Genomic DNA, 23,934 nt, shown 5'->3' on the forward strand with positions numbered 1-23,934 from the left:
GTTTTTGCATAAAAATATGTGGGTGGTTTTTTAAAAAGCTGCATCAATGATAGGGCTGCACGATATTGGAAAAAAATGAAATATTTTGTTTTTCTGCAATATATATTACAATATGAAAAAAAAAAACAGTAATTTTGACCACATCACATGAATAGCTATATTTAGAAAGAATGAATCATTCTAGAGTTAGTAAGGTGATTTTTTATTTACGTCTGCCAAAAAAAAAAAAAAAAAAGCTGAAAAATTTATTTTTACTCTGAAAATGTTTTTTTGAGCGTAAAATGCTGCAAGATTTTCAAAAACTTGAACAATTTGCTCACTACTTGACTTTAAAAAGCCATATTCCCACTGTTTTTGACCCATTCAATATGACTATAAAATAATATTAATAATTGTCATGATTTTGTTTTGATTATTGATTATAATATTGGAATTATTGTGATATTGTAAAATAAAAAATATAATAAGAGACATATTGTCAAAATATCAGAAATATTTTGTAATACTGTAAAATAATGACTATAAATATCAAGTGATAAAAATAACAATTTTTACTGTAAAATTCTAATATTTGTGTGTTAATTTCCTCATTTTCAAACAGTAAGCCATTTTCAGAGTGAGGCTCATTTAGACGCATCCAGCTCATGATATCAGTGTCTCAGAATTAATCATTTTAGAGTTAGTGGGCTCATTTAGTTAAGAAGTGCATCTGCATAGAAAATGAAAATGTTGAAAAATTAATTTGATAAAATTGAGATCATTGTGATATTGTGAAATAAAAATATTAAACAAAACATGAAATATATTGTAATAATACTGTAATATAAAAAACTGTACTAAGAAAAATCATTTTATTTTACTGTAAAATTACAATACTAATATTTCTTTATCTTAATTTTTTTATTTTCAAATGCCAAACCATTTAGCTTTTATTTTGACAGGTTCCCAGCAAATAAAAATATGCGCTGCCGGTTTCAGAGTGAAGCTCGTCTATGTGTTCATTTACATGCATACAGCCCATGGTATCAGTGTCTCCAAACAGCTCTATTCACAATAAACCAAGCCGTTCTCGGACACTGAAACTGTATCATGAACTACACGTGTAAATGCAGCGCTTGAAACCAGTAAAGCAGTAGAAGCCAGCACAATTTGACAATATCAAGATATTGATTTTATTTCAATATATGTATATTGTGCAGCCCTAACTAACAGTGTGTATACATGTGTGTGTGACTGCAAACATGCTTTCCCAGCATCGCTGCTCTAAGGGCACACAGGCTGGCGGGGTGCCCAAACAAACTATCTTTTTTTCTCATGGATCCTGAAGGGCATTTCCACTCGGCTTGCCCCCTGGGACCCAGCGGCTACACTATCTAGCGTTCTGAGCAGGGCAAAGTCAATGAGATCACGCCACTTCATCTCTGAAGCTAGGGCTGCACGATAAATCGCATGCGATATTTAACGCGCATCTTATCAGTAAAGCCGTTTCTGTAATCAGCGGTAAATCTCCATCACCTGCGTGCCTTCACATTGAGCAGCATTAACTACACAGAGCCGTTGTTCACTGACGAGTTGCGCAAAACCACGTTCATATTCGCGCGATTTTTTGCGCAGCTCGTCAGTGAACAACGGCTCTGTGTAGTTAATGCTGCTCAATGTGAAAGCCCGCAGGTGATGGAGATTTACCGCTGATTACAGAACCGGCTTTCTGACAAGATGCGCATTAAATATCGCATGCGATTTATCATGCAGCCCTATCTGAAGCTCACAAAAGAAAACCGCGTCCTTGGTCGGAGCCCTATCATAATTCTGTCCATTCTATTCTGTACATCTTCATCCCAGAACAGGCTGAATTATCTAGCATCGTATCTAGCACAGGCCAGTGGAGGACTCCATCTGCCCACGGTTGCAAAGCACTGACTCCTTATTAGCTTGCTTGATATCGCTTATTACCCGGTCTCATATAAAGATAAACGCAGGAATTCCTGAATTAAAGCACATTCTCTAGGAAATATTTACTAGTCTAAACAGTCTTTTCAGCACTTGTTTAGTGGAGAGAGAGGAAACGCGTGGGTGAGAATGCCAGTCGTAGGCTGCTAAGCTGAGCGCTGTACGGTGTGGCCGTGTTTAATGGGGTCTCTTTATGGAGATGACTGGTGAAGCTTATGGCAGAGCAGTGGGAGAGAACATGCCAGATCAGACAGTGAGAGCCATGGGGAACGTCAGGCCTGCTGAAACTGAGGAATACGGCGAGGCTGAGGTGACCTTCTTAATGGCGGCACATTTTCATATGCTAAGTGGGCTAACTACTTCAGACAGCACTAGGAGAAATGTTCAAGTCACTGCTTCCAAAAGCTGCATCTCTAGCTACTAATAACCAAAAGGCAACATATATATGATGGGGAGAGGTGGGATATATGCCCACTATTTTATTAAATAGCTCACACTAGGAATGTGTCTATTACTGTCTAAAACAGAGGAAACATTACCAGTTCTCTAGCAGGATTTTGTTTATTTTGTTTATGTGTGTGCTATAATGAGATGAATTTGTTATTTTGTTTTGTTGGGCGGTTGTTGCTGTTGGTATCGGTGGCAGAAAATGACAAGCAGTGTTCTCTGCAGCACATGCTCCAATCTATTCCTTTTCCAATCTGTCAAACATTTTGCTATCCGTTCCGGTAAAACCTAAAGGGAAAATGCAAACAGTTTCCACTGCTATACACCTACTGATGTACAGCTGCAATTTCATATAAAATAAATGTAAAAATGTATAAATATAATTTTATATAAAAAAAAATAAAAAAAAGTAAAAATATTACTGGACCAAAAAGTCGTGCTTGGTTTCATCCACTGTTCTCCAAAATCCAAGATGGATGAAGTTATCAAATTAAGTTCATTTGAGTACTTGAATTAGCTATCAATTATGAACGCTCCCTTAAATCACTGTGGAGCGAGTTAATTAGAACTTGTTTTGAAGAAAAACAGGCAGTCAATGTGCAGATTAAATTATTTTTGGATATTTTTAACATCCAGTTTTAGTCTTTACATTTCAGTTTTGACATTCAAACCAGCAAAAATGCTGTAGACGTCAAAAACCAGAAGACTAATTCTTCATGGGTTCCCTTAAGATTTTCCTATTCGTTTATAATGAGGTTTTTCAATTCATGAGTTAAATAAGGTCTGTGGTAAACATAAGTTGACGATACTTGGGCGTCTTGCCCTACAACATAAACTTCACACACTCACACCCCAAATGCTCTCATACAGTTAATTACAAAGATACAATTTAAAAAAAATTAAATAAACATAACTACTTCAATCTTTGTGTTTTCAGTATGGGTGTGTGTAATTTACATTGTAGGGCAAACGTTGTGGGGCAAAGCATCATCAATTTATATTTACCACAGGCCTTCTTCTACTCATAAACTGAAAAACCTCAATATAAAAACCCATCAGAAAATCTCAAGAGAACCCATGCCGATTTAGTCTTCTGGGTTGTGACGCCACAGCTGCAGTATTATACTCATGAGCTAAACCTTTGCCATTTTTTGACATCACAACCTCACTTTACTACTTTTTTTTATACAAAGTGACACACATGGACTAAATAGTGAAATTACTTGGCTAAATAATTGATCAAACTCAGAACTGCAATGCTTAAAAAACCTTAAAAAATACCAGATTATAAAAGCTAAAATAAATCTGTTATGACAGATTGCAATAACTGCATCTTTATCTTGATTTCAGCAGCAGTGCTTTTACATTTGAAATGCTCTCAGTCACATACACCGGCGTTTCATTATTGACCATTTGTTGCAAAGCCCTGTCTATCTGAAAGCTTTCTCGATCATTATACAGGGAAGCCAAGCTTCCAGGTGGGACAAAAAACACATTGACTGAAAGCCCAATGTCCAATAATGTTTTGAGCCTTTTGTCCAATGAACATTGATCTATCTTTGCTCCATTAAAAACAAGTGTTCAGACATAAGCCACAGATTCCCACTGATGCACAGCTTCAAAAGGGCTTTATGGGCCGTGCATCCCCTGACATCTATAGATATATTCATGTAGAAAATACATTGAGAGAGAAAGAACCATACCACAACATATAGAACAATACATAGAACAATTGAATGATAGATAGAATTAACAAAAAACAAAGAACAACAGATAGAATTAAATAACGCCCCCATGTAGTCTTGGAAACTGATATTTAAGCCAGATCTCTCGATTAAATGAATTTTGTGAGGTGTTATTGCCCAAATCGCTGAATAATTAGTTTTGGAGTATTTTTTAAAACCTAGAAGCATATCACATTCCATCCATGTGCCAAAACGTTCTCAAATACATCTTGGAGAGTGTTGGCAGTGTAAGGCCTCTGCGAATATCGCACAAATGAACGATTGAATCTCCGCATTCCACCGGAAAAACTAAGGACTCTCCTCCCCAGCTATCTACGGTCGTAAAGAAGATCAATGATCAACAGGGCACCTAATTGTCTGGACCTGCTTCCGGTCAAGGCCTGGTCCTTATCCCTTAGGGGGATCTGAACTGCTTAAACCCTAACTCAAACTAGAATAAAAACTATCTTTGTTTTACGGGCTTTCAGGGACCAGATGTGCAGTGTAACATTGACCACAATACTCGCATTAGGAAACTTTATAAAAGTATCAACAAAATCTTCGCAAAGATTTTTCTCCACATACTAAATTGGAGCCTCTTGTTAATGTATGCACGCTCCGCCTTGCAAGAAGTCGATTGGAAGATTGCACCGTGGCTTCGAATTTTCAGATTCGAGTCCTTTCAAAACCTGAATGAATTAATAATAATTAATTCCCTAAGAAAAGTAATCAGACATTACAGCAGTGTGTAAAATATTCAGCAAAGTGTTGAAATGTTACATAAGCTCTCATTAACCAGTCTACCTTAAGCACTGGCACATGGATAGGACTGGCATACTTCTAGAACCACGCTTGGTTTAATGACACCTGCATGAAAAGCGGTTCAGCCATCTTGTCATCCCAGCTGGATTTGATATACATCTTTCGAGCCGAAACTGATGTGAAATCGCAGTGCTGGTTGAGTGTGGTACAGTTCACTTATGTGAGATGCTTGCCAGAGAAATTCAATTTAGAAGTGCCAATAGTGTGTGCTGGTCTGCCTCATATGCCCACCTCCCTCCCCTTCCTCCATACCAGCTTCCAGAAGGGAACCGTATGTACACATGTGGGCCAATCTGTGCAATGCCTGCTGGGGAGGATCGGCTCTGCCAAGCGCTCCAGGACATGATGGATAAATCCAGACTTAACACTGCTCTCAGTGCTGTACTACTTTCAGTCTCGCTCTCCTTTTAGCCATTTGTCCAGTGTCTCTGGGAAGATTCATGGATTCCCAGTAGGTAGAGTGTTGATGTAGCCTCCGAAACGGCTATGAGCCTCAAACATCTGTCAGTATATGATGTGGAAAGAGAAAGCATGTGCATTCGTGGATGTGTGCACATGTCTTTGTATAAAGCCTGGCAGCTTCACTCAGGATTTGTTGCCAAGGCATCCGTATAGCTCTAATAGCTGCTAATCTGAGACAGAGCGTTGAGGGAGCATTCAGCTTTAAATATCTCAGTATATTGACAGCATAAATCACACACAAAAACAAACGTAATATTGTCTCATGGATGTTAGCATTCACTTTCATTTAGGTCTTCATCTTAGGTATTCCCACAGCTCCCTCAATAAAGCTCAAGAACCCATAACTAAACCAGGAATGTTACTTTTATAACCCATATTATACTGTATATAATTTAGCATTCTCGTTAATATCAAAATGGAGGCTGCTTGAGAAACCATAGAAGCATATTTTAAAGCAGGATTTAGATTTTTTATTAGTTTGAGACATTTGATGGGTCTTCTTTCCTTAAAGTGATAGTACACCCTAAAATTAACATTTTGTGAAATTACTCAGCCTTACATCATTCCAAGCCTGCAGGTCTTGTTTTTTCTTCTTCTGTGGAGCATAATAGAAGATATTCTGAAGATTTCTCTGTGTTTTTAGTCCGTACAATAGAAGTCAGTTGTTACCAAAATTCTTTAGATACAAACATTCTTTAAAAAAAAAAAAAAATCTTATTTTCTGTTCTGCAGAAGAATGAAAGTTATACAGGTTGGGAATTAATTAATTTATTCATTTTAAATGAAATAAATTAAAACAATTTATTTTAATTATTAAAATTTTTGTACAGTACTAATATATTTTAAAATGTTTAATTTTGGATTTATAGGATTAAAGCAAAACCATTCCAAGTACCTGGCTATTGTTTATACTTGGAATAGCATACTAGCATACTACTCTTATTATTCATGCAGTGTGCAGTATGCTAATTTAATACTTACATGACTTTTGCCAAAATGTGCAATATACAACAGAACACACACTGCACAGAATACTATATCCCATAATGCAATACAACTGACTTGACCTTCCATCTCCAGAGTGATGGATGAATGAGAAATAATATCAATGTCATTTTTAATGTATGTTGTATATGCATAATTATTTTATCAAACTTCCAAAAGTGAAGGCATTTTCTGAAACTTTTCTGAATACAACAACCTTAAAGGTATAGTTGACCCAAAAATGGTAATTGTAAATGTCTACTTTTTTTAATACAATTAACGTCACAGAGACATTTTTCAAAATTTCTTCTTCTATGTTCCACAGAAGAAAGTAAGTCTGTCACACCCCTGGACTCTTTGTGTTGTATTTTCCCTCCCCAGGTGTGCCGTGTTCCCTTTAATTAGTCATTCCTTGCACCTGTGTTTCCCCAATCACCCACTTCCAAAAGTGAAGGCATTTTCTGAAACTTTTCTGAATACAACAACCTTAAAGGTATAGTTGACCCAAAAATGGTAATTGTAAATGTCTACTTTTTTTAATACAATTAACGTCACAGAGACATTTTTCAAAATTTCTTCTTCTATGTTCCACAGAAGAAAGTAAGTCTGTCACACCCCTGGACTCTTTGTGTTGTATTTTCCCTCCCCAGGTGTGCCGTGTTCCCTTTAATTAGTCATTCCTTGCACCTGTGTTTTCCCAATCACCCAGTGTTTAAAAGCCCCAGTCCTTTCAGTTAATGTTTGTCGGTCCTCAAACATCATTCCTTGTGTTCCAGTGTCTCCTACATTCCCCGTGTGATCATTAAAGACTCTCTCGCTCCTTGCCTACCGAGAAGTGTGACAAAGTCACACAGGTTTAAATTTGTGGGTGCACTATCCCTTGGCACCACTGCATTAAACATGCACATAATAAGGTCATATGACAGCACAGTATCATTCTACTATCATAGCATAATGCGCAGTTTAACAAAAAAGCAGTATAAAGTGTGAACTATGCAGAACACCAGTATTCCATCCAAACAGAGCTGCTGTATTTTTCACACTCATACTCATTAAATGAAAATAGCCTCTGCTTGGATTTGTGGGTGAATGTCTATCATTAAGGGAAAGAGACACTGTGAGCTCTGCCAGAATTTTCAGTCTTTCACAACACCAAGTGCACAACGAATACAGAAAATGATGTGCAGAGGGGAGCTACGTTAGGACAGCAAGGTGACAATCGCATGAACTTTGCTGTCCAGCTGGACCGCACAGCAGCGCTGAAAGGGCCAGGCCAGGGAAGCGACAGATGCATTACATCAAACTGAGACACCGGATATTACTCTCTAGAAAAACAGTGACGTCTTTATGAAACTAATAAGGTTGGGCGCGAGCACCAGCTGCCAGTCCAATCTCTACTGTTATGACTGGAATAGTGAACAAAGTGGCCTTCGACTGTCCATCTGTCCATCACGAATCACAGAGCTCGCAATACAGCAGCAGTCGACGGAGAAAGTTGACAGTCTTTAATAAGGTTAAAAGAGCAATAAAAAAGTGTATGTGAGTGACACAAGGTGACGGTCACAAAGGCTGTAGAAATGCGGTGTCACTCAGAAACCAGGCTGCTGTTTGATAGTGCTACCCTTCTGCTCTCTCTCGCCGTCATATACAGAAACAGCCGACGCTAACAACAGTCAGCCGTCAACTCGGTTTATACTAAATGGCTGTTTTAAGTTGGAAAGTGCTCATACTATGCTGTTGGATGCAGCTCGGGGCAAAGCAAGAAAACTCACTTAACTTCAGAGGTGCTGGTGTGTGAAAACGGATAGAAATTTTTATTCTATTACAACACTATGAGTCATTTTTTATTCTATGAGTAATTCTATTACTCAAAAATGAATAAAAGAACAGCACTCTGCCACAATGCTCTCAAACTCTATTTCAATAGTGGACAAAACAACGTTTTAACCCTTTCAGCCTTCGTCAGATAGACCTTGTCTGGAAATTCCTTTTTCTGAGCAAAGACTGGGAACATCTTCAAAAAGAGTATCTTTTAAGATGATTCCTTTATAATCTTCCTTTGTGAATTAAAAAATGTGTTGCTTATTGCCACCTTTTTTGATGAAAAACTCACCAAATCTCATGAGAATGTCATCGGGTGGAGTGCAACACAAAACCAGTGTTACTACATGAAATGTTATATGCGCATCCAAAACAACTTTAGAGCAGGTTCATGACCAAAATCATCGAAGAAGGCCTTCAAAAAACAAAAACAAAAGGACAGCATATTGTCACTATGCTCTCAAACTTTATTTTAATAGTGGACAAACAACATTTTAGCCTACCTTTTCAATTCTATTATCACCCTCATGTGGTCCCAAACTTTACGTCTTTCATTCCTCTTCGAAACACAAGTGAACATATTTTTAATGAAACCTGAGAGATTTCTGTCCCTCCATTGAAAGTCCATTCCACCAAAATTTGTATACTTGGAACAAATAGTTTCAAAAATTTCCTTGACGCACAAGAACCGACAAGGTTAGTTCTCACGTCATGCAAACACATTTAAGCTTCCAGTTACCATAACTGATGTGCTCTGTGTGTATGTGCGTTGATCAATATTTATATGTGAATAAAAGCCTAAATTAAACCTGTCCATTATGTAAAGCGATCATGTCTCTTCAGAAGACTCGGATTAAACTGCTCAATTCACATGATTTGTTTTATAATCTCTTTATGGACTTTTTTAAGCGTCAAAGTTTCGGAATGGACTTTCAAAGGAGGGATAGAAATCTCTCAGGTTTCATGAAAAATATCTTCATTTGTGTTTAGAAGATAAACAAAAGGCATACAGGTTTGGAACAACATAAGGGTGAGTAAATGATGACAGAATTGAGATTTTTGGGTGAACTATCCATTTAAATGTCCAAACACTCGCTTTCTGCTTACTAATGGCAAATGGCACACCTGCGAGAGCCCCCGCTTCATGTCGCAATAACAATTCAATCTACATCCAAACCTGCCAATAAAAATCACAGGACCGTGAAAGTGCTAATTAACAATAATTCCATCACAATTGGTTTAGCCCAGCTTCCCAAACTGGGGTGCTCGAGAGAATGATTTTGATGATCTGTGTGATTATCTTTCCATTTTTTCCCAACATTTCATATTTGTATATTTAAAAAAAAACTGATTTAAAACACCAAGCTCATAACATTATTTATGCTGTTGTAATTTTGCAGTGTAAATGCATTCATGCTACATTTCAGCTTCATTAAACAGGCCCGGCGCTACATGGGGCAAAGGAGGGCATGCCCCCCCCAGTTTTCTTAACGAACGTTAATTATTAAAACCGATAATGGATAATTCACCGTCTGAGCGCATAAAGTTGTGTTCGATTTATGCACATCGATCAGCGTCTGACTTGAAGCAGTGTATGCCATCAAAGTAGGCTACCGCAAGAGCGTTTCGCAAGCAGACGGCTGATTATGGTCATCGCAGTTTCTCCAGGGCAGCTGCATGAGCTCTGATGATGACAGCTAATTCACGATTAACCAAACTCACATTTCATGTCGTGTTTTAATAGTTTTACAAACTCTTTTCATGTTATATTAATGCTATAGTGTATTGTATCGTGTTTATCAAAATAAAACAGATAAAAAAAGTAAATTTACACAAAAGACTTTGTTCTACATTGTTCTACATTGTTCTCACTTTGACAACATTTCTGTCATTATTCTTAAAGTAATGTAAATTATGGTGGCCTGGATGAGACTCCCGGCCTGGCAGAAATTTTGTCCCAGACCGGCATTATATAATTTGTGAATATTTGTAAATATTTGTGGCTTGAAACAGCTGGAAAATTGAAAGTGTACTGCAGCTCTATGGATGTTTTGCCATTCAGGTAGGGTTATTAAAGTTAACTAAAATATTAAAAACATTTCTGTTAACTGAACTAAAGCTGAAATAAAATAACATAAATGTAAACAATTCTATGAATCGGGAAAAACGGAATAAAACCACATATATAAAATTAATAAATAGCCCTATTCGTGAAATATATTTGACTTATATTTACAAAAGGGAAAAATGCCCTTTAAACAGGCAAAAAAAAAACAAACCTAAAAACCTGGAAATCAATTTAAATAAATTTTAGTAAGCAGTAACTTTAGTCATATAAAACGTAAGCCAACAACAAAATTGTGGCCAGTGAAAATGCTGAGTGGCTAGTAATTTTGGAAAACCACTAGCCACAGTGGCTGGTGAGCAAAAAAGTTAATGTCAAGCCCTGTATACAGTGAATATTTGTATTATTGCAGTTATGTGACATTTAAGAAATGTGGTGTTTAATGGAGTAAGGTGGTGGGGGTGCTTGACACGTGTCAAACGCTAGAAAGGGGTGAACGCTGCAAAAAGCTAGACTGAGTAAAATCTGAGTTTGCTTTCTACACGTTTTCGATTAAGCATTCTGATTGAGGATCGAGGAAAAAAAACAATGTGCTTTTAGAGGATTTCTCCACCTTTACATCACATCTGTGCGACCGCGGCCAGGAAATCTCATTCTGTTCCTGGCAGACAGAAGCATAAACTCAGATAATGGCAAGTTTTACTGGCTAATAGGCTGGTGTGGCCGAGAGTTACTTTACCTGCCTTAGGCCATCCCTGCTGTTCTGCATGATCTGGAGGGCATAGTTCGAGCGCTGGCCTTTGCTGTTGAACTCAATGTGGCCTGTTAGACCTTCCAACTCTACCTATCCGGAGAGAGAGAGAGAGAGAGAGAGAGAGAGAGAGAGAGAAAGACTAATTCTAAAATGTGTACATAACATCGAACTTTAACGATATCTGCATTGATATATGCAATACATTTATGTTGGTTCTGTTCTGTTTACCCTGGGGGGGTTATCGCTGCTCTCCCTGCTCTCATCCATGCTAGGCTGCATGGATGCGCAGGGAGTTCTTGCCCAGAACGGAACCATACCGCCAATCCAAACTGTATGCTAATTGTCAATCATCTTTGACGATAGTGGTCCTGACAGAAATATGTATTTGGCAGATGCCTTTATCCAAAGGGATTTACTGGCAAAAATGTAATGATCATACATCTGTTTTTAATTAAATGTTTTAAATTAGTCTGTAAAGTCTGTAATTTTTAATCTAAAACCATTCAAAAATTTGGGGTGGCTAAGATTTTGAAAATGTTTTTAAGTCTCTTATGCTAATCAAGGCTGCGTTTATTTGATAAAAAAAATACAGTAAAAACAGTAATGTTGTGAAATATTATTACAATTTAAAATAATTGGAAAACTGTGAAAACATAAAAATAATGTTTTCTATTTTAAAACATTTTAAAATGTAATTCATTCCTGTGATGGCAAAGCTGAATTTACAGCAGCCATCACTCCAGTCTTCAGTTTCACGTCATCCTTTTGGATTCAAATATGCGGGTAATTCTAATTGGTGCTCTAGAATCATTCTAATTATTACTGTTGAAAACAATTTTGCTGCTTAATACTTTATGGAAACCAAAATACTTTTTGGGATAATTTTTTGGAAATATAAATATTTGTATAATATAAACTTATTATATTGTATATATACTATTATATATATACCTCTGCGGTTGTAAAATTAAATGTTCAAAAAAGCACATGGATAGGGGTGTTTGGGTGTCTGGATGCATTTGACCATGTAGAACATCATTCAGACATTTCATCGTTGATCATTGTGATACAACCACCACTTCCTTTGCCCCCACAGCCCCCTGGAACTGAATTACTGACCACTTTAACTACATCAGATGGCGTGTTAATGCACTGCAGCAAAGGCTGTAGAGTTTCCTTTTCCTCTGACATCCATTACAGTGCTAAAGCTTTCTGTAATGAGGATATGTTATGCTGCATTATGGAACAACGCAGCAGCTTAGAGGAGGTGGAGATGTGCGTGTGTGACACACGTCTGGTTTGTCATATCCTTGTGGGGACTCTCCATAGGCGTAATGGTTTTTCTACTGTAGACCGTATATTCTATTGCCCTACACCAACCCTACACCTAATACCCCTTACAGGAAACTTTCTGCATTTTTAGATTTTCAAAAAACGTAATTCTGTGTGATTTATTAACTTGTACACACACACACACACACACACACACACACACACACAGTCTAACTATTCTGGTCACATTCAGGGAAACATCCTGGCTGCTCTCATTAGGCAAATGTAGATGACAATGTGTGTGCGCAGCCGACTGAGGCAGATATGCAGGTTCGCTGGTTAATCTCTGCACAGACTAGCCAGTCTAGTCTTTAGCTAATGAAGTCCGGGGCTTAAATATCTGTTCAGTTAGTGTCTCCCATATCAAACACATTGGGCTAAGCTAGTTTTTAAGGCCTTGCATTTCTAGGCCAGTGTGTAACACAGAGCTGAGCCTCTCTGTGGGGTTTAGACCTGTTATCTTTCTGCCAGACTACAAACCATCCTCTGATTAATTAAAGATTAGACCTAATTAAATGAGAAATGCAACCAGGGCTAGTTTCTAAAAGCAGAAGGCATTTATATTTCAAAAGTCTTACCCGTTCAGCTTTAATTAGAATACAAAAATGTAAAAGTAATTATTATGACTTACTTGCATATATCAGATTAAGAAATGCATTGCCACCCGATCTTTGATCGGTTTTTCTTTTTTTCTTCCCTGGGTGTTTGATTAAGTACAGACTGGGACTGAGATCAGGAATAATACATTATACAGATGTTTTCATTTCCAAAGTAATGGAAATAACTGTGCTGACGTGAACATGCAGGGTGTGTGTATTCCTCAGGGTAAGCATGTGACTTTTTGTGATGAATTATACAGCCATAGCCTCGACTTCAAGGTAAGCAAGGGGACATGGCTAGTAGGCTGTTTCAAATTAACTAACTCAGCATCCTTGAGTTACAAATAAATGACTTATTTCGGAACATGGACTAGACATAAACATTTTTTTTAGCATAGTTCACCCAAAAATAAAAATTTTGTCATCATTTAGACACCCTCATGTTGTTACACCTCTTATTTGTCATAGTAAAAGCTCAAATAAGATGTTAGGATGGAGGTCCAAGTTGCTCTTGTCCATAAAATTAAAGTGAATTTATGATGTCAAGCTCTAAAATAAGCAAAAAAGTATCATACATGTAACCTACAGTGAACATATGGCTACTTTTATGATGTTTTTTTTTGTCCTTTTTGGAGTTAGTAAGGACAAAACATGATATGGAAATAGGCTGCTTGGACATTCTGCCTAAAATCTCCTTTTTTGTTTCATGAAAGAAATAAAGTAAATAATTTCATTTTTGGGTGAACAGTCTCTTTAACATTGATTCAATCATGCATATTCAACACAACTTTAACTAAGAGTTTCTCAGCCTTACTGGTGTTCCTGCAAAAGGAGCATGATCACAATTCTCCTGCCAGGATCGATTGAGGCTGAGGACGAAGTCCTGAAAGAAAGGATGTGTTCTATTGAAGACTGAAAACCCGACGATGTTGACTCGTTGATCAGCTAAATCGTCCAATCGTAGCAGAGAGAATTCCTGCAAGGGAAGAGAAAACCAATATGAGTGCTTCTTATCAAGATGCCAAGCTCAGGTCCCTTGTCAAATCTAAACAACCTAATGATGCCCATAGGAAGTAAAACAATATCGTCAAGCTCATTAACAAGCACTGAGGTAATTCTGCCAATTCCTGGGCCAAGTAATTCAATTCAGCAAAAGTTAATGCTTAGGAGAGCAAATCCCAGCAGCTATTGTGCTTCAGATCCAATGAGAAGCACTTTGGAGATCATGCGAAAGCCGGTGAAAAAAGGTCCACAGTGTTGTCAGTCTGCGTCCCGGCACATGCAGTACATCTACTGAAGGTTAATAGAGATGTCCCTGCAGTTCCTGCTGACACTATTACAGTCTATGACTCTGTCACCGTCACTGGCTCAGGGGACACTGATGATGTGTGTCGGGCTTGTTTACATCAGAGTGTGCAAACATATAACAGTGTATTTTATGATTTTATATTTTCACAAACATACACACGTCAATCGCTACTTACCGGCATACACTACGCCTATCAAGTAAGGGTACTGTTGGCAGTTGAAACACAATCCAGATTAGGGTGTTCCGTCCCGAATTGTACCGTTCTGTACTATACTGAACCGTACCGTTCGGTGGAAACGAGCCATAAATGAGAAAAGATGAGACTAGATGAGAAGAGAAGGATGAAGTGAGACTAGGACGACAAAGAAGAAAGAAGAATACATGGGAAGAGATGAGATGAGAGTAGACAGAATGAACTGAGACTAGATCAAAGAGAAGAGAAGACTAAATGAGAAAAGATGAGATGAGAAGAGAATGGAGGAACTGAGACTAGACCACAAAGTATAAGAGATGAGACTAAATTGGAAGATATGTGTTGAAATCAGATGACAAGAGACGAAACAGAATGAACTGAGACTAGAAAACTGAGAAGAGAAGATTAAATAAGAAAGTATGAGATGAGACTAGATAAAAAGAGAACGGATGAAGTGAGACTAGATGACAAAGAAGAGAGAAGACTAGATAGGAAGAGACGAAATGAGACTAGATGAGATGAGAAAATGAACTGAGACCAGATGACAGAGAAAAGAGGACTAAATGAGAAAGGATGACAAGAAATGAGGTGAGACTAGATGAGAAGAGTATGGATGACTAGACAACAAAGAAGAAGAGAGAAGAATACATGGTAAGAGGTAAGATAAGATGAGACGAAGCAGATGAAATGAAACAGAATGAACTGAGGCTACATGAGAAGAGATGAGATGAAATTAGATTAGACAAGACTAGAAGAGACGAAACAGAATGAACTGAGACTAGATGAGAAATACATGAGAACGTCTCTAGGTTACGTATCTAACCATGGTTCCCCGAGGGAACGAGACGCTGCGTCGAGTCGCTTTGGGAACGCCCTTGCGTGACCGCGTTCTGAAGCACGTGTCAAATCAGTCCAATGGAGCAGCGAGACGTCACGAGCAGGGTGACGTCTCGCTGCTCCATTGGACTGATTTGACACGTGCTTCAGAACGCGGTCACGCAAGGGCGTTCCCAAAGCGACTCGACGCAGCGTCTCGTTCCCTCGGGGAACCATGGTTACATACGTAACCTAGAGACGTTCCCCTTCAGGAACTCGAGCTGCGTCGAGTCGCTTTGGGAACGCCCTTGCGTGACCGCGTTCTGAAGCACGTGTCAAATCAGTCCAATGGAGCAGCGAGACGTCACGAGCAGGGTGACGTCTCGCTGCTCCATTGGACTGATTTGACACGTGCTTCAGAACGCGGTCACGCAAGGGCGTTCCCAAAGCGACTCGACGCAGCGTCTCGTTCCCTCGGGGAACCATGGTTACATACGTAACCTAGAGACGTTCCCCTTCAGGAACTCGAGCTGCGTCGAGTCGCTTTGGGAACGCCCTTGCGTGACCGCGTTCTGAAGCACGTGTCAAATCAGTCCAATGGAGCAGCGAGACGTCACGAGCAGGGTGACGTCTCGCTGCTCCATTGGACTGATTTGACACGTGCTTCAGAACGCGGTCACGCAAGGGCGTTCCCAAAGCGACTCGACGCAGCGTCTCGTTCCCTCGGGGAACCATGGTTACATACGTAACCTAGAGACGTTCCCCTTCAGGAACTCGAGCTGCGTCGAGTCGCTTTGGGAACGCCCTTGCGTGACCGCGTTCTGAAGCACGTGTCAAATCAGTCCAATGGAGCAGCGAGACGTCACGAGCAGGGTGACGTCTCGCTGCTCCATTGGACTGATTTGACACGTGCTTCAGAACGCGGTCACGCAAGGGCGTTCCCAAAGCGACTCGACGCAGCGTCTCGTTCCCTCGGGGAACCATGGTTACATACGTAACCTAGAGACGTTCCCCTTCAGGAACTCGAGCTGCGTCGAGTCGCTTTGGGAACGCCCTTGCGTGACCGCGTTCTGAAGCACGTGTCAAATCAGTCCAATGGAGCAGCGAGACGTCACGAGCAGGGTGACGTCTCGCTGCTCCATTGGACTGATTTGACACGTGCTTCAGAACGCGGTCACGCAAGGGCGTTCCCAAAGCGACTCGACGCAGCGTCTCGTTCCCTCGGGGAACCATGGTTACATACGTAACCTAGAGACGTTCCCCTTCAGGAACTCGAGCTGCGTCGAGTCGCTTTGGGAACGCCCTTGCGTGACCGCGTTCTGAAGCACGTGTCAAATCAGTCCAATGGAGCAGCGAGACGTCACGAGCAGGGTGACGTCTCGCTGCTCCATTGGACTGATTTGACACGTGCTTCAGAACGCGGTCACGCAAGGGCGTTCCCAAAGCGACTCGACGCAGCGTCTCGTTCCCTCGGGGAACCATGGTTACATACGTAACCTAGAGACGTTCCCCTTCAGGAACTCGAGCTGCGTCGAGTCGCTTTGGGAACGCCCTTGCGTGACCGCGTTCTGAAGCACGTGTCAAATCAGTCCAATGGAGCAGCGAGACGTCACGAGCAGGGTGACGTCTCGCTGCTCCATTGGACTGATTTGACACGTGCTTCAGAACGCGGTCACGCAAGGGCGTTCCCAAAGCGACTCGACGCAGCGTCTCGTTCCCTCGGGGAACCATGGTTACATACGTAACCTAGAGACGTTCCCCTTCAGGAACTCGAGCTGCGTCGAGTCGCTTTGGGAACGCCCTTGCGTGACCGCGTTCTGAAGCACGTGTCAAATCAGTCCAATGGAGCAGCGAGACGTCACGAGCAGGGTGACGTCTCGCTGCTCCATTGGACTGATTTGACACGTGCTTCAGAACGCGGTCACGCAAGGGCGTTCCCAAAGCGACTCGACGCAGCGTCTCGTTCCCTCGGGGAACCATGGTTACATACGTAACCTAGAGACGTTCCCCTTCAGGAACTCGAGCTGCGTCGAGTCGCTTTGGGAACGCCCTTGCGTGACCGCGTTCTGAAGCACGTGTCAAATCAGTCCAATGGAGCAGCGAGACGTCACGAGCAGGGTGACGTCTCGCTGCTCCATTGGACTGATTTGACACGTGCTTCAGAACGCGGTCACGCAAGGGCGTTCCCAAAGCGACTCGACGCAGCGTCTCGTTCCCTCGGGGAACCATGGTTACATACGTAACCTAGAGACGTTCCCCTTCAGGAACTCGAGCTGCGTCGAGTCGCTTTGGGAACGCCCTTGCGTGACCGCGTTCTGAAGCACGTGTCAAATCAGTCCAATGGAGCAGCGAGACGTCACGAGCAGGGTGACGTCTCGCTGCTCCATTGGACTGATTTGACACGTGCTTCAGAACGCGGTCACGCAAGGGCGTTCCCAAAGCGACTCGACGCAGCGTCTCGTTCCCTCGGGGAACCATGGTTACATACGTAACCTAGAGACGTTCCCCTTCAGGAACTCGAGCTGCGTCGAGTCGCTTTGGGAACGCCCTTGCGTGACCGCGTTCTGAAGCACGTGTCAAATCAGTCCAATGGAGCAGCGAGACGTCACGAGCAGGGTGACGTCTCGCTGCTCCATTGGACTGATTTGACACGTGCTTCAGAACGCGGTCACGCAAGGGCGTTCCCAAAGCGACTCGACGCAGCGTCTCGTTCCCTCGGGGAACCATGGTTACATACGTAACCTAGAGACGTTCCCCTTCAGGAACTCGAGCTGCGTCGAGTCGCTTTGGGAACGCCCTTGCGTGACCGCGTTCTGAAGCACGTGTCAAATCAGTCCAATGGAGCAGCGAGACGTCACGAGCAGGGTGACGTCTCGCTGCTCCATTGGACTGATTTGACACGTGCTTCAGAACGCGGTCACGCAAGGGCGTTCCCAAAGCGACTCGACGCAGCGTCTCGTTCCCTCGGGGAACCATGGTTACATACGTAACCTAGAGACGTTCCCCTTCAGGAACTCGAGCTGCGTCGAGTCGCTTTGGGAACGCCCTTGCGTGACCGCGTTCTGAAGCACGTGTCAAATCAGTCCAATGGAGCAGCGAGACGTCACGAGCAGGGTGACGTCTCGCTGCTCCATTGGACTGATTTGACACGTGCTTCAGAACGCGGTCACGCAAGGGCGTTCCCAAAGCGACTCGACGCAGCGTCTCGTTCCCTCGGGGAACCATGGTTACATACGTAACCTAGAGACGTTCCCCTTCAGGAACTCGAGCTGCGTCGAGTCGCTTTGGGAACGCCCTTGCGTGACCGCGTTCTGAAGCACGTGTCAAATCAGTCCAATGGAGCAGCGAGACGTCACGAGCAGGGTGACGTCTCGCTGCTCCATTGGACTGATTTGACACGTGCTTCAGAACGCGGTCACGCAAGGGCGTTCCCAAAGCGACTCGACGCAGCGTCTCGTTCCCTCGGGGAACCATGGTTACATACGTAACCTAGAGACGTTCCCCTTCAGGAACTCGAGCTGCGTCGAGTCGCTTTGGGAACGCCCTTGCGTGACCGCGTTCTGAAGCACGTGTCAAATCAGTCCAATGGAGCAGCGAGACGTCACGAGCAGGGTGACGTCTCGCTGCTCCATTGGACTGATTTGACACGTGCTTCAGAACGCGGTCACGCAAGGGCGTTCCCAAAGCGACTCGACGCAGCGTCTCGTTCCCTCGGGGAACCATGGTTACATACGTAACCTAGAGACGTTCCCCTTCAGGAACTCGAGCTGCGTCGAGTCGCTTTGGGAACGCCCTTGCGTGACCGCGTTCTGAAGCACGTGTCAAATCAGTCCAATGGAGCAGCGAGACGTCACGAGCAGGGTGACGTCTCGCTGCTCCATTGGACTGATTTGACACGTGCTTCAGAACGCGGTCACGCAAGGGCGTTCCCAAAGCGACTCGACGCAGCGTCTCGTTCCCTCGGGGAACCATGGTTACATACGTAACCTAGAGACGTTCCCCTTCAGGAACTCGAGCTGCGTCGAGTCGCTTTGGGAACGCCCTTGCGTGACCGCGTTCTGAAGCACGTGTCAAATCAGTCCAATGGAGCAGCGAGACGTCACGAGCAGGGTGACGTCTCGCTGCTCCATTGGACTGATTTGACACGTGCTTCAGAACGCGGTCACGCAAGGGCGTTCCCAAAGCGACTCGACGCAGCTCGAGTTCCTGAAGGGGAAATGAGACTGCATGAGAAGAGACAGAATGAACAGACTATGACAAAGCAGAGAGGAGACTACATGAGAAGAGATGAAATGAGATGAGAACTAGATAAGTATCAACTGAAATTACATGACAGAAGAGACAAAAGATGAGTTGAGACTAGATGAGAAAAGACACATGAACAGATTAGACAGAGAAGAGGAGACTAGAAGAGAAGATGAAAATAGATGACACTAGATGAGAAAAGACAGGATGAGATGTGACTAGAAGAAAAATAAGAGAAAACAGCATGGAGAGAAGATTCAACAGGAGCACAGACTAGAAAAGAAGATGTGACAGAACGATCTTCTTCTCTCAACTCTCGTATCTAGTCTTATTTATAGTAGACAAGATACAAGAGTTGAGACAAGAAGAGACATGAGATAAAATGTGACTTGTGAAAAAGGACTCGATGAGATGACAAAGGACTAGCTAAGACTAGAAGACAAAGAAGAGAATGAGATGAGGTGAGACTAAATAAGAGCAAAAAAAAGAAGAGATGAGGCCGAAAAAAACAGTGAATAGTATAAGAGCAGGAAGCGTGTTGAAGCCATGTGTGGAAGAGGGGTCAGGGAAGGCGCGCAAATGATCCGGACACACACAATAGCAAATCCCCAGCCTTACATGAGGTAGTATGCAGTAAGACTGAAGCACCTCAGATCAAAGACAACACAATCCTGCCCTCTCATTACAAACACAAAGCCAGATGAGGACAGCCACCCGGGCCAGGGGTAGCACACACCGCATAGGATTAAAGCCTCTGCCGAGAGGACAGGAAGAAAAGGAAAGGAGCGCAGTGTCATGGGAGCGCAGAGACAAAAATGCACTGCAGAGCTTCAGGAGACAGTTTGTTTCAGAGGAACCCCGAGGGAAAGAGACCGTTGAATCTTCTTGTAGATAACAGAAGCTCCTTTTTTCTTATTCTAGAGGTGGAGCGGCCTCTCTGATTCACTAAAGAATGATCATGTCAGCTTTTGATTTGAATAAAGGCCTGCCTTCTGCTCTGATGACAACACAATGCTGCAAATCAACATCAAAACATGCTCATATGTGACCCTGGACCACAAAACCAGTCTTAAAGGCACAATATGTAAGATTTTTTTATTAAAATATCCAAAAACCACTAGAACAGTGTTTTATATTTTGCTGACTTGTGTACTTACATTATCCCAAATGTTTCGAAGAATGTTTAAATCCAGAGAAATAAGCAATTTTAACTAGTGACACGGACCGTGTCCATAGTGTCATTGTGTCGCCTGCCAATGACGTCATAACCCCTCGATTTCCGGTTTTGTTTTGTAGAAAACATGGAAACACCAAAGACGCTTTAATATGTTGTGCGTTTTAATAGACCAGTGACGACCGCACAGAGTAGCATTATAACAGAACTTTCAAATGTATCTAGTATGATAAAACAGCGCTGCTTTTTTTTTCGTCGGATTGCATCGGCTGTGGGGATGAAGACGACAACTCCCATGATTCCACACTCAGTCACGGCGTCATCAAACCACTTTGTCTATTTGTTTATTTTGAATACGCGTCCTCCAGTGGCGGAATTTACATATTGTGCCTTTAAGTCACTTGGGTATATTTTTAGTAATAGCCCAAAAAAACATTGCATGGGTCAAAATTATCGATTTTTCTTTTATGCCAAAAATCATTAGGATATTAAGTAAAGATCATGTTCCATGAAAATATGTTGTAAATTTCCTACTGTAAATATATTAAAACTTAATTTTTGATTAGTAATATGTATTGCTAAGAACTTCATTTGGACAACTTTAAAGATGATTTTCTCAATATTTTGAGTAAATGATGACAGAATTTTCATTTTTGGGTGAACTATCCCTTTAAGTTGCACGAGTATATTTTTAGCAATAGCCTACAAAACATCAACATTAACTATTTTTCTTTTATGCCCAAAATCATTAGGATATTAAGTGCAGATCATGTTCTATGAAGATATTTTGTAAATTTCCTACCGTAAATATACCAAAACCTAATTTTTGATTAGTAATATGCATCGCTAAGGACTTCATTTGGACAACTTTAAAGGCGATTTTCTCAGTATTTTGATTTTTTTGCACCCTCAGATTCCAGATTTTCAAATAGTTGTATCTCGGTCAAATATTGTCCTATCCTAACAAACCAAAATTTCAAAAAATGGACCCTTATGACTGGTTTTGTGGTCCAGGGTCACATATAGTCCTGGCGAGAGATGCAAGGCTAATTCCATAAAAAAAAAAACCTATAACAACAAAATCACGCAAAATATGTAAATATACCACCTCCAGCACTAAAACCTTTTATTTAAAACTCTCACACTCACTGCAAAGTGTCAAACTTTAAACTTAATTAAAAAGAGCAAATAATAAAACACTTTTCATTAGCAAACAATTTTTGAGACATATTTAATATATTAGAAGCCGCAAGCTACAATCTGTTGCTGGCGTAGAAAAAACAACAAAAAACATCAGAGTAATGCTGCCGACAAATCACAATCCTGCTGATTCTATGGTTTTGCAAATAAACCTTTATTGTAAATGGACTCATATTGATTAGCATATTAGAGTGTGTGAACAGTTGACCCTTCCTTCATATACTCCCTGGTGCAGTCTGACAAGCCCGATGGGAACGGACCTGTAATTACTCTCAGAGCGCATGTTAATACTTCATTAAAACAGAGACAGTGTAAATGAGCCAGTCATTAACTGTGGCGCACTTTGGGCCACTCATACATGACACGAAAGGTCACCGAATGTCCCGCAGCACGCGTCGAGTGTGTGCATGTGTGATTGAGCAGACACTTCAGCATTTACTAAAAATGAACTGCCCACTATTAGCACCGAATTGAATGACAAAAGCACATAAGTAGTAAAACTTAAATTCTGAAAATTGAATATATAAAAATAAAAGTAATTCAAAATATTACATTAGTTTGCAGTCTGAATTAAATGTTATGAGACAAAGTCAGTTGAGGACTTTCAATTTGGTTGTTCTATCTATTTGTCAATTTGTCGCATGCAGAAGCAAACACAGAGAGCAATCAGTATAGTCTGATTCATGAACAAATGAGTCATTTTCTTGTTTGAATCAGTCTGATGAACTCTAAATAAACTGAATCAACTCACTGAATTGATCTAAGCAGTTACTGAATCAAATATTTGATTCACTTACTGAACTGTAAGTCATTACTTCCAGTGAAGTCCCTCTCAAAATGAAGCAATTTTAATAATAATTTATTTATAAATCTTTTTCCTTTATTTCAATGTTCCTGAAATTATTCAAATTTGTCTATAATTACTTTTTTTCAAATTATGTTTCCATAAAAATATTTATATTGTGACATATATCATCAACAAAAATTTACTTCCAAACTAATACTGCCGTTCCAAACTAAACTGACTTAACCAATAACTGCTGCCACAACCAATAGAAAATGTACTCAAAAATATATTTTAATTCAGTGTAGCACAATGTTATACCCACCAGGCAAATAGCACTGACTTTTTTGACTAAGGCATAATCTAAATAAGCCTAATTTGCATAGAAAGGAGGCGTGTTTGCTCTAAAAAGAATAATAATTACTTCATTTAAATACTCAAAGTGCAACGCTACTTCAGCACACTTAACAGCTGGCTAAACTGGACTGCAAGTGGTTAGTGAACAATACAGGTTTTTGCGCCAAAATACCACAAATCACATAAAAACCAAACACACAAACAGTTCTTTAACTGGTTGACCAGCATAAGAGAAGAAGCATCTAGGAGACAGTTGGACCCCTGGGACAGCAGCTGCTCCTGATCTCTGGCAGGTTGACAGAAGAGAGACAAGAAGAGAGGACAAGAAAGAGAGAGAGGAAGGAAAGAGACTGGATAGAGGAGAGGGAAGAAAGGTGAGGCGCTGACAGGCTGGCGATGAGCCCCCTGACACAGCCTGTCACCTGAAGATCAATCAGAAACGCAGAACCTGGGCCAGCTTGCTGCTTCACCGCTGGCAGACTCTCACACACACATACGGGCATGCACACATGCATATTGTTTGTTGTGGCACAGCCAAACAGAGTTTGGAATAATGAGCTCTCGGGAGAAATGCTAAACCTCGATAGCTGATAAAATAGTAGAGGGTCCGAACAGGTCTGGCACCCAAACCAAATTCAACCTCCAAAGACATTATATATTTATTTAATTGACAATGTAAAGAGGACAAAATCTGACAATATAATATTCATCATGACAAATAAAGGCATTCCCACTTTTCAGAGCATAAAAAGAAACAAACATAAACAAATGCAAACTAATGAATTATGGGGAAGTCGTGGCCTAGTGGTTAGAGAGTCGGATTCGTAACCCAAAGGTTGCGGGTTCGAGTCTCGTACCGGCAGGGATTGTAGGTGGGGGGAGTGAATTGATCCCCG

At 41.2% G+C, this 23,934-nt stretch overlaps 1 protein-coding gene across 1 annotated transcript in view; it reads right to left on the minus strand.

The window, feature by feature from the left end:
- The window catches only part of grik4 (glutamate receptor, ionotropic, kainate 4), a 178,974-nt gene that overhangs the window by 49,316 nt on the left and 105,724 nt on the right, over nucleotides 1-23,934 (minus strand). Inside the window, exons 7-8 of the mRNA XM_016488825.1 lie at nucleotides 13,775-13,936; nucleotides 11,015-11,119 (exon numbers count right to left, since the gene is read on the minus strand). Of these exons, the coding sequence (XP_016344311.1) occupies nucleotides 11,015-11,119; nucleotides 13,775-13,936 (267 nt within the window). The remainder of the gene's footprint in view (nucleotides 1-11,014; nucleotides 11,120-13,774; nucleotides 13,937-23,934) is intronic.

The sequence above is a fragment of the Sinocyclocheilus anshuiensis genome, unplaced genomic scaffold (genome assembly GCF_001515605.1).
Source record: "Sinocyclocheilus anshuiensis isolate Anshui unplaced genomic scaffold, SAMN03320099.WGS_v1.1 scaffold1455, whole genome shotgun sequence".
Lineage (NCBI taxonomy): Eukaryota > Metazoa > Chordata > Actinopteri > Cypriniformes > Cyprinidae > Sinocyclocheilus > Sinocyclocheilus anshuiensis.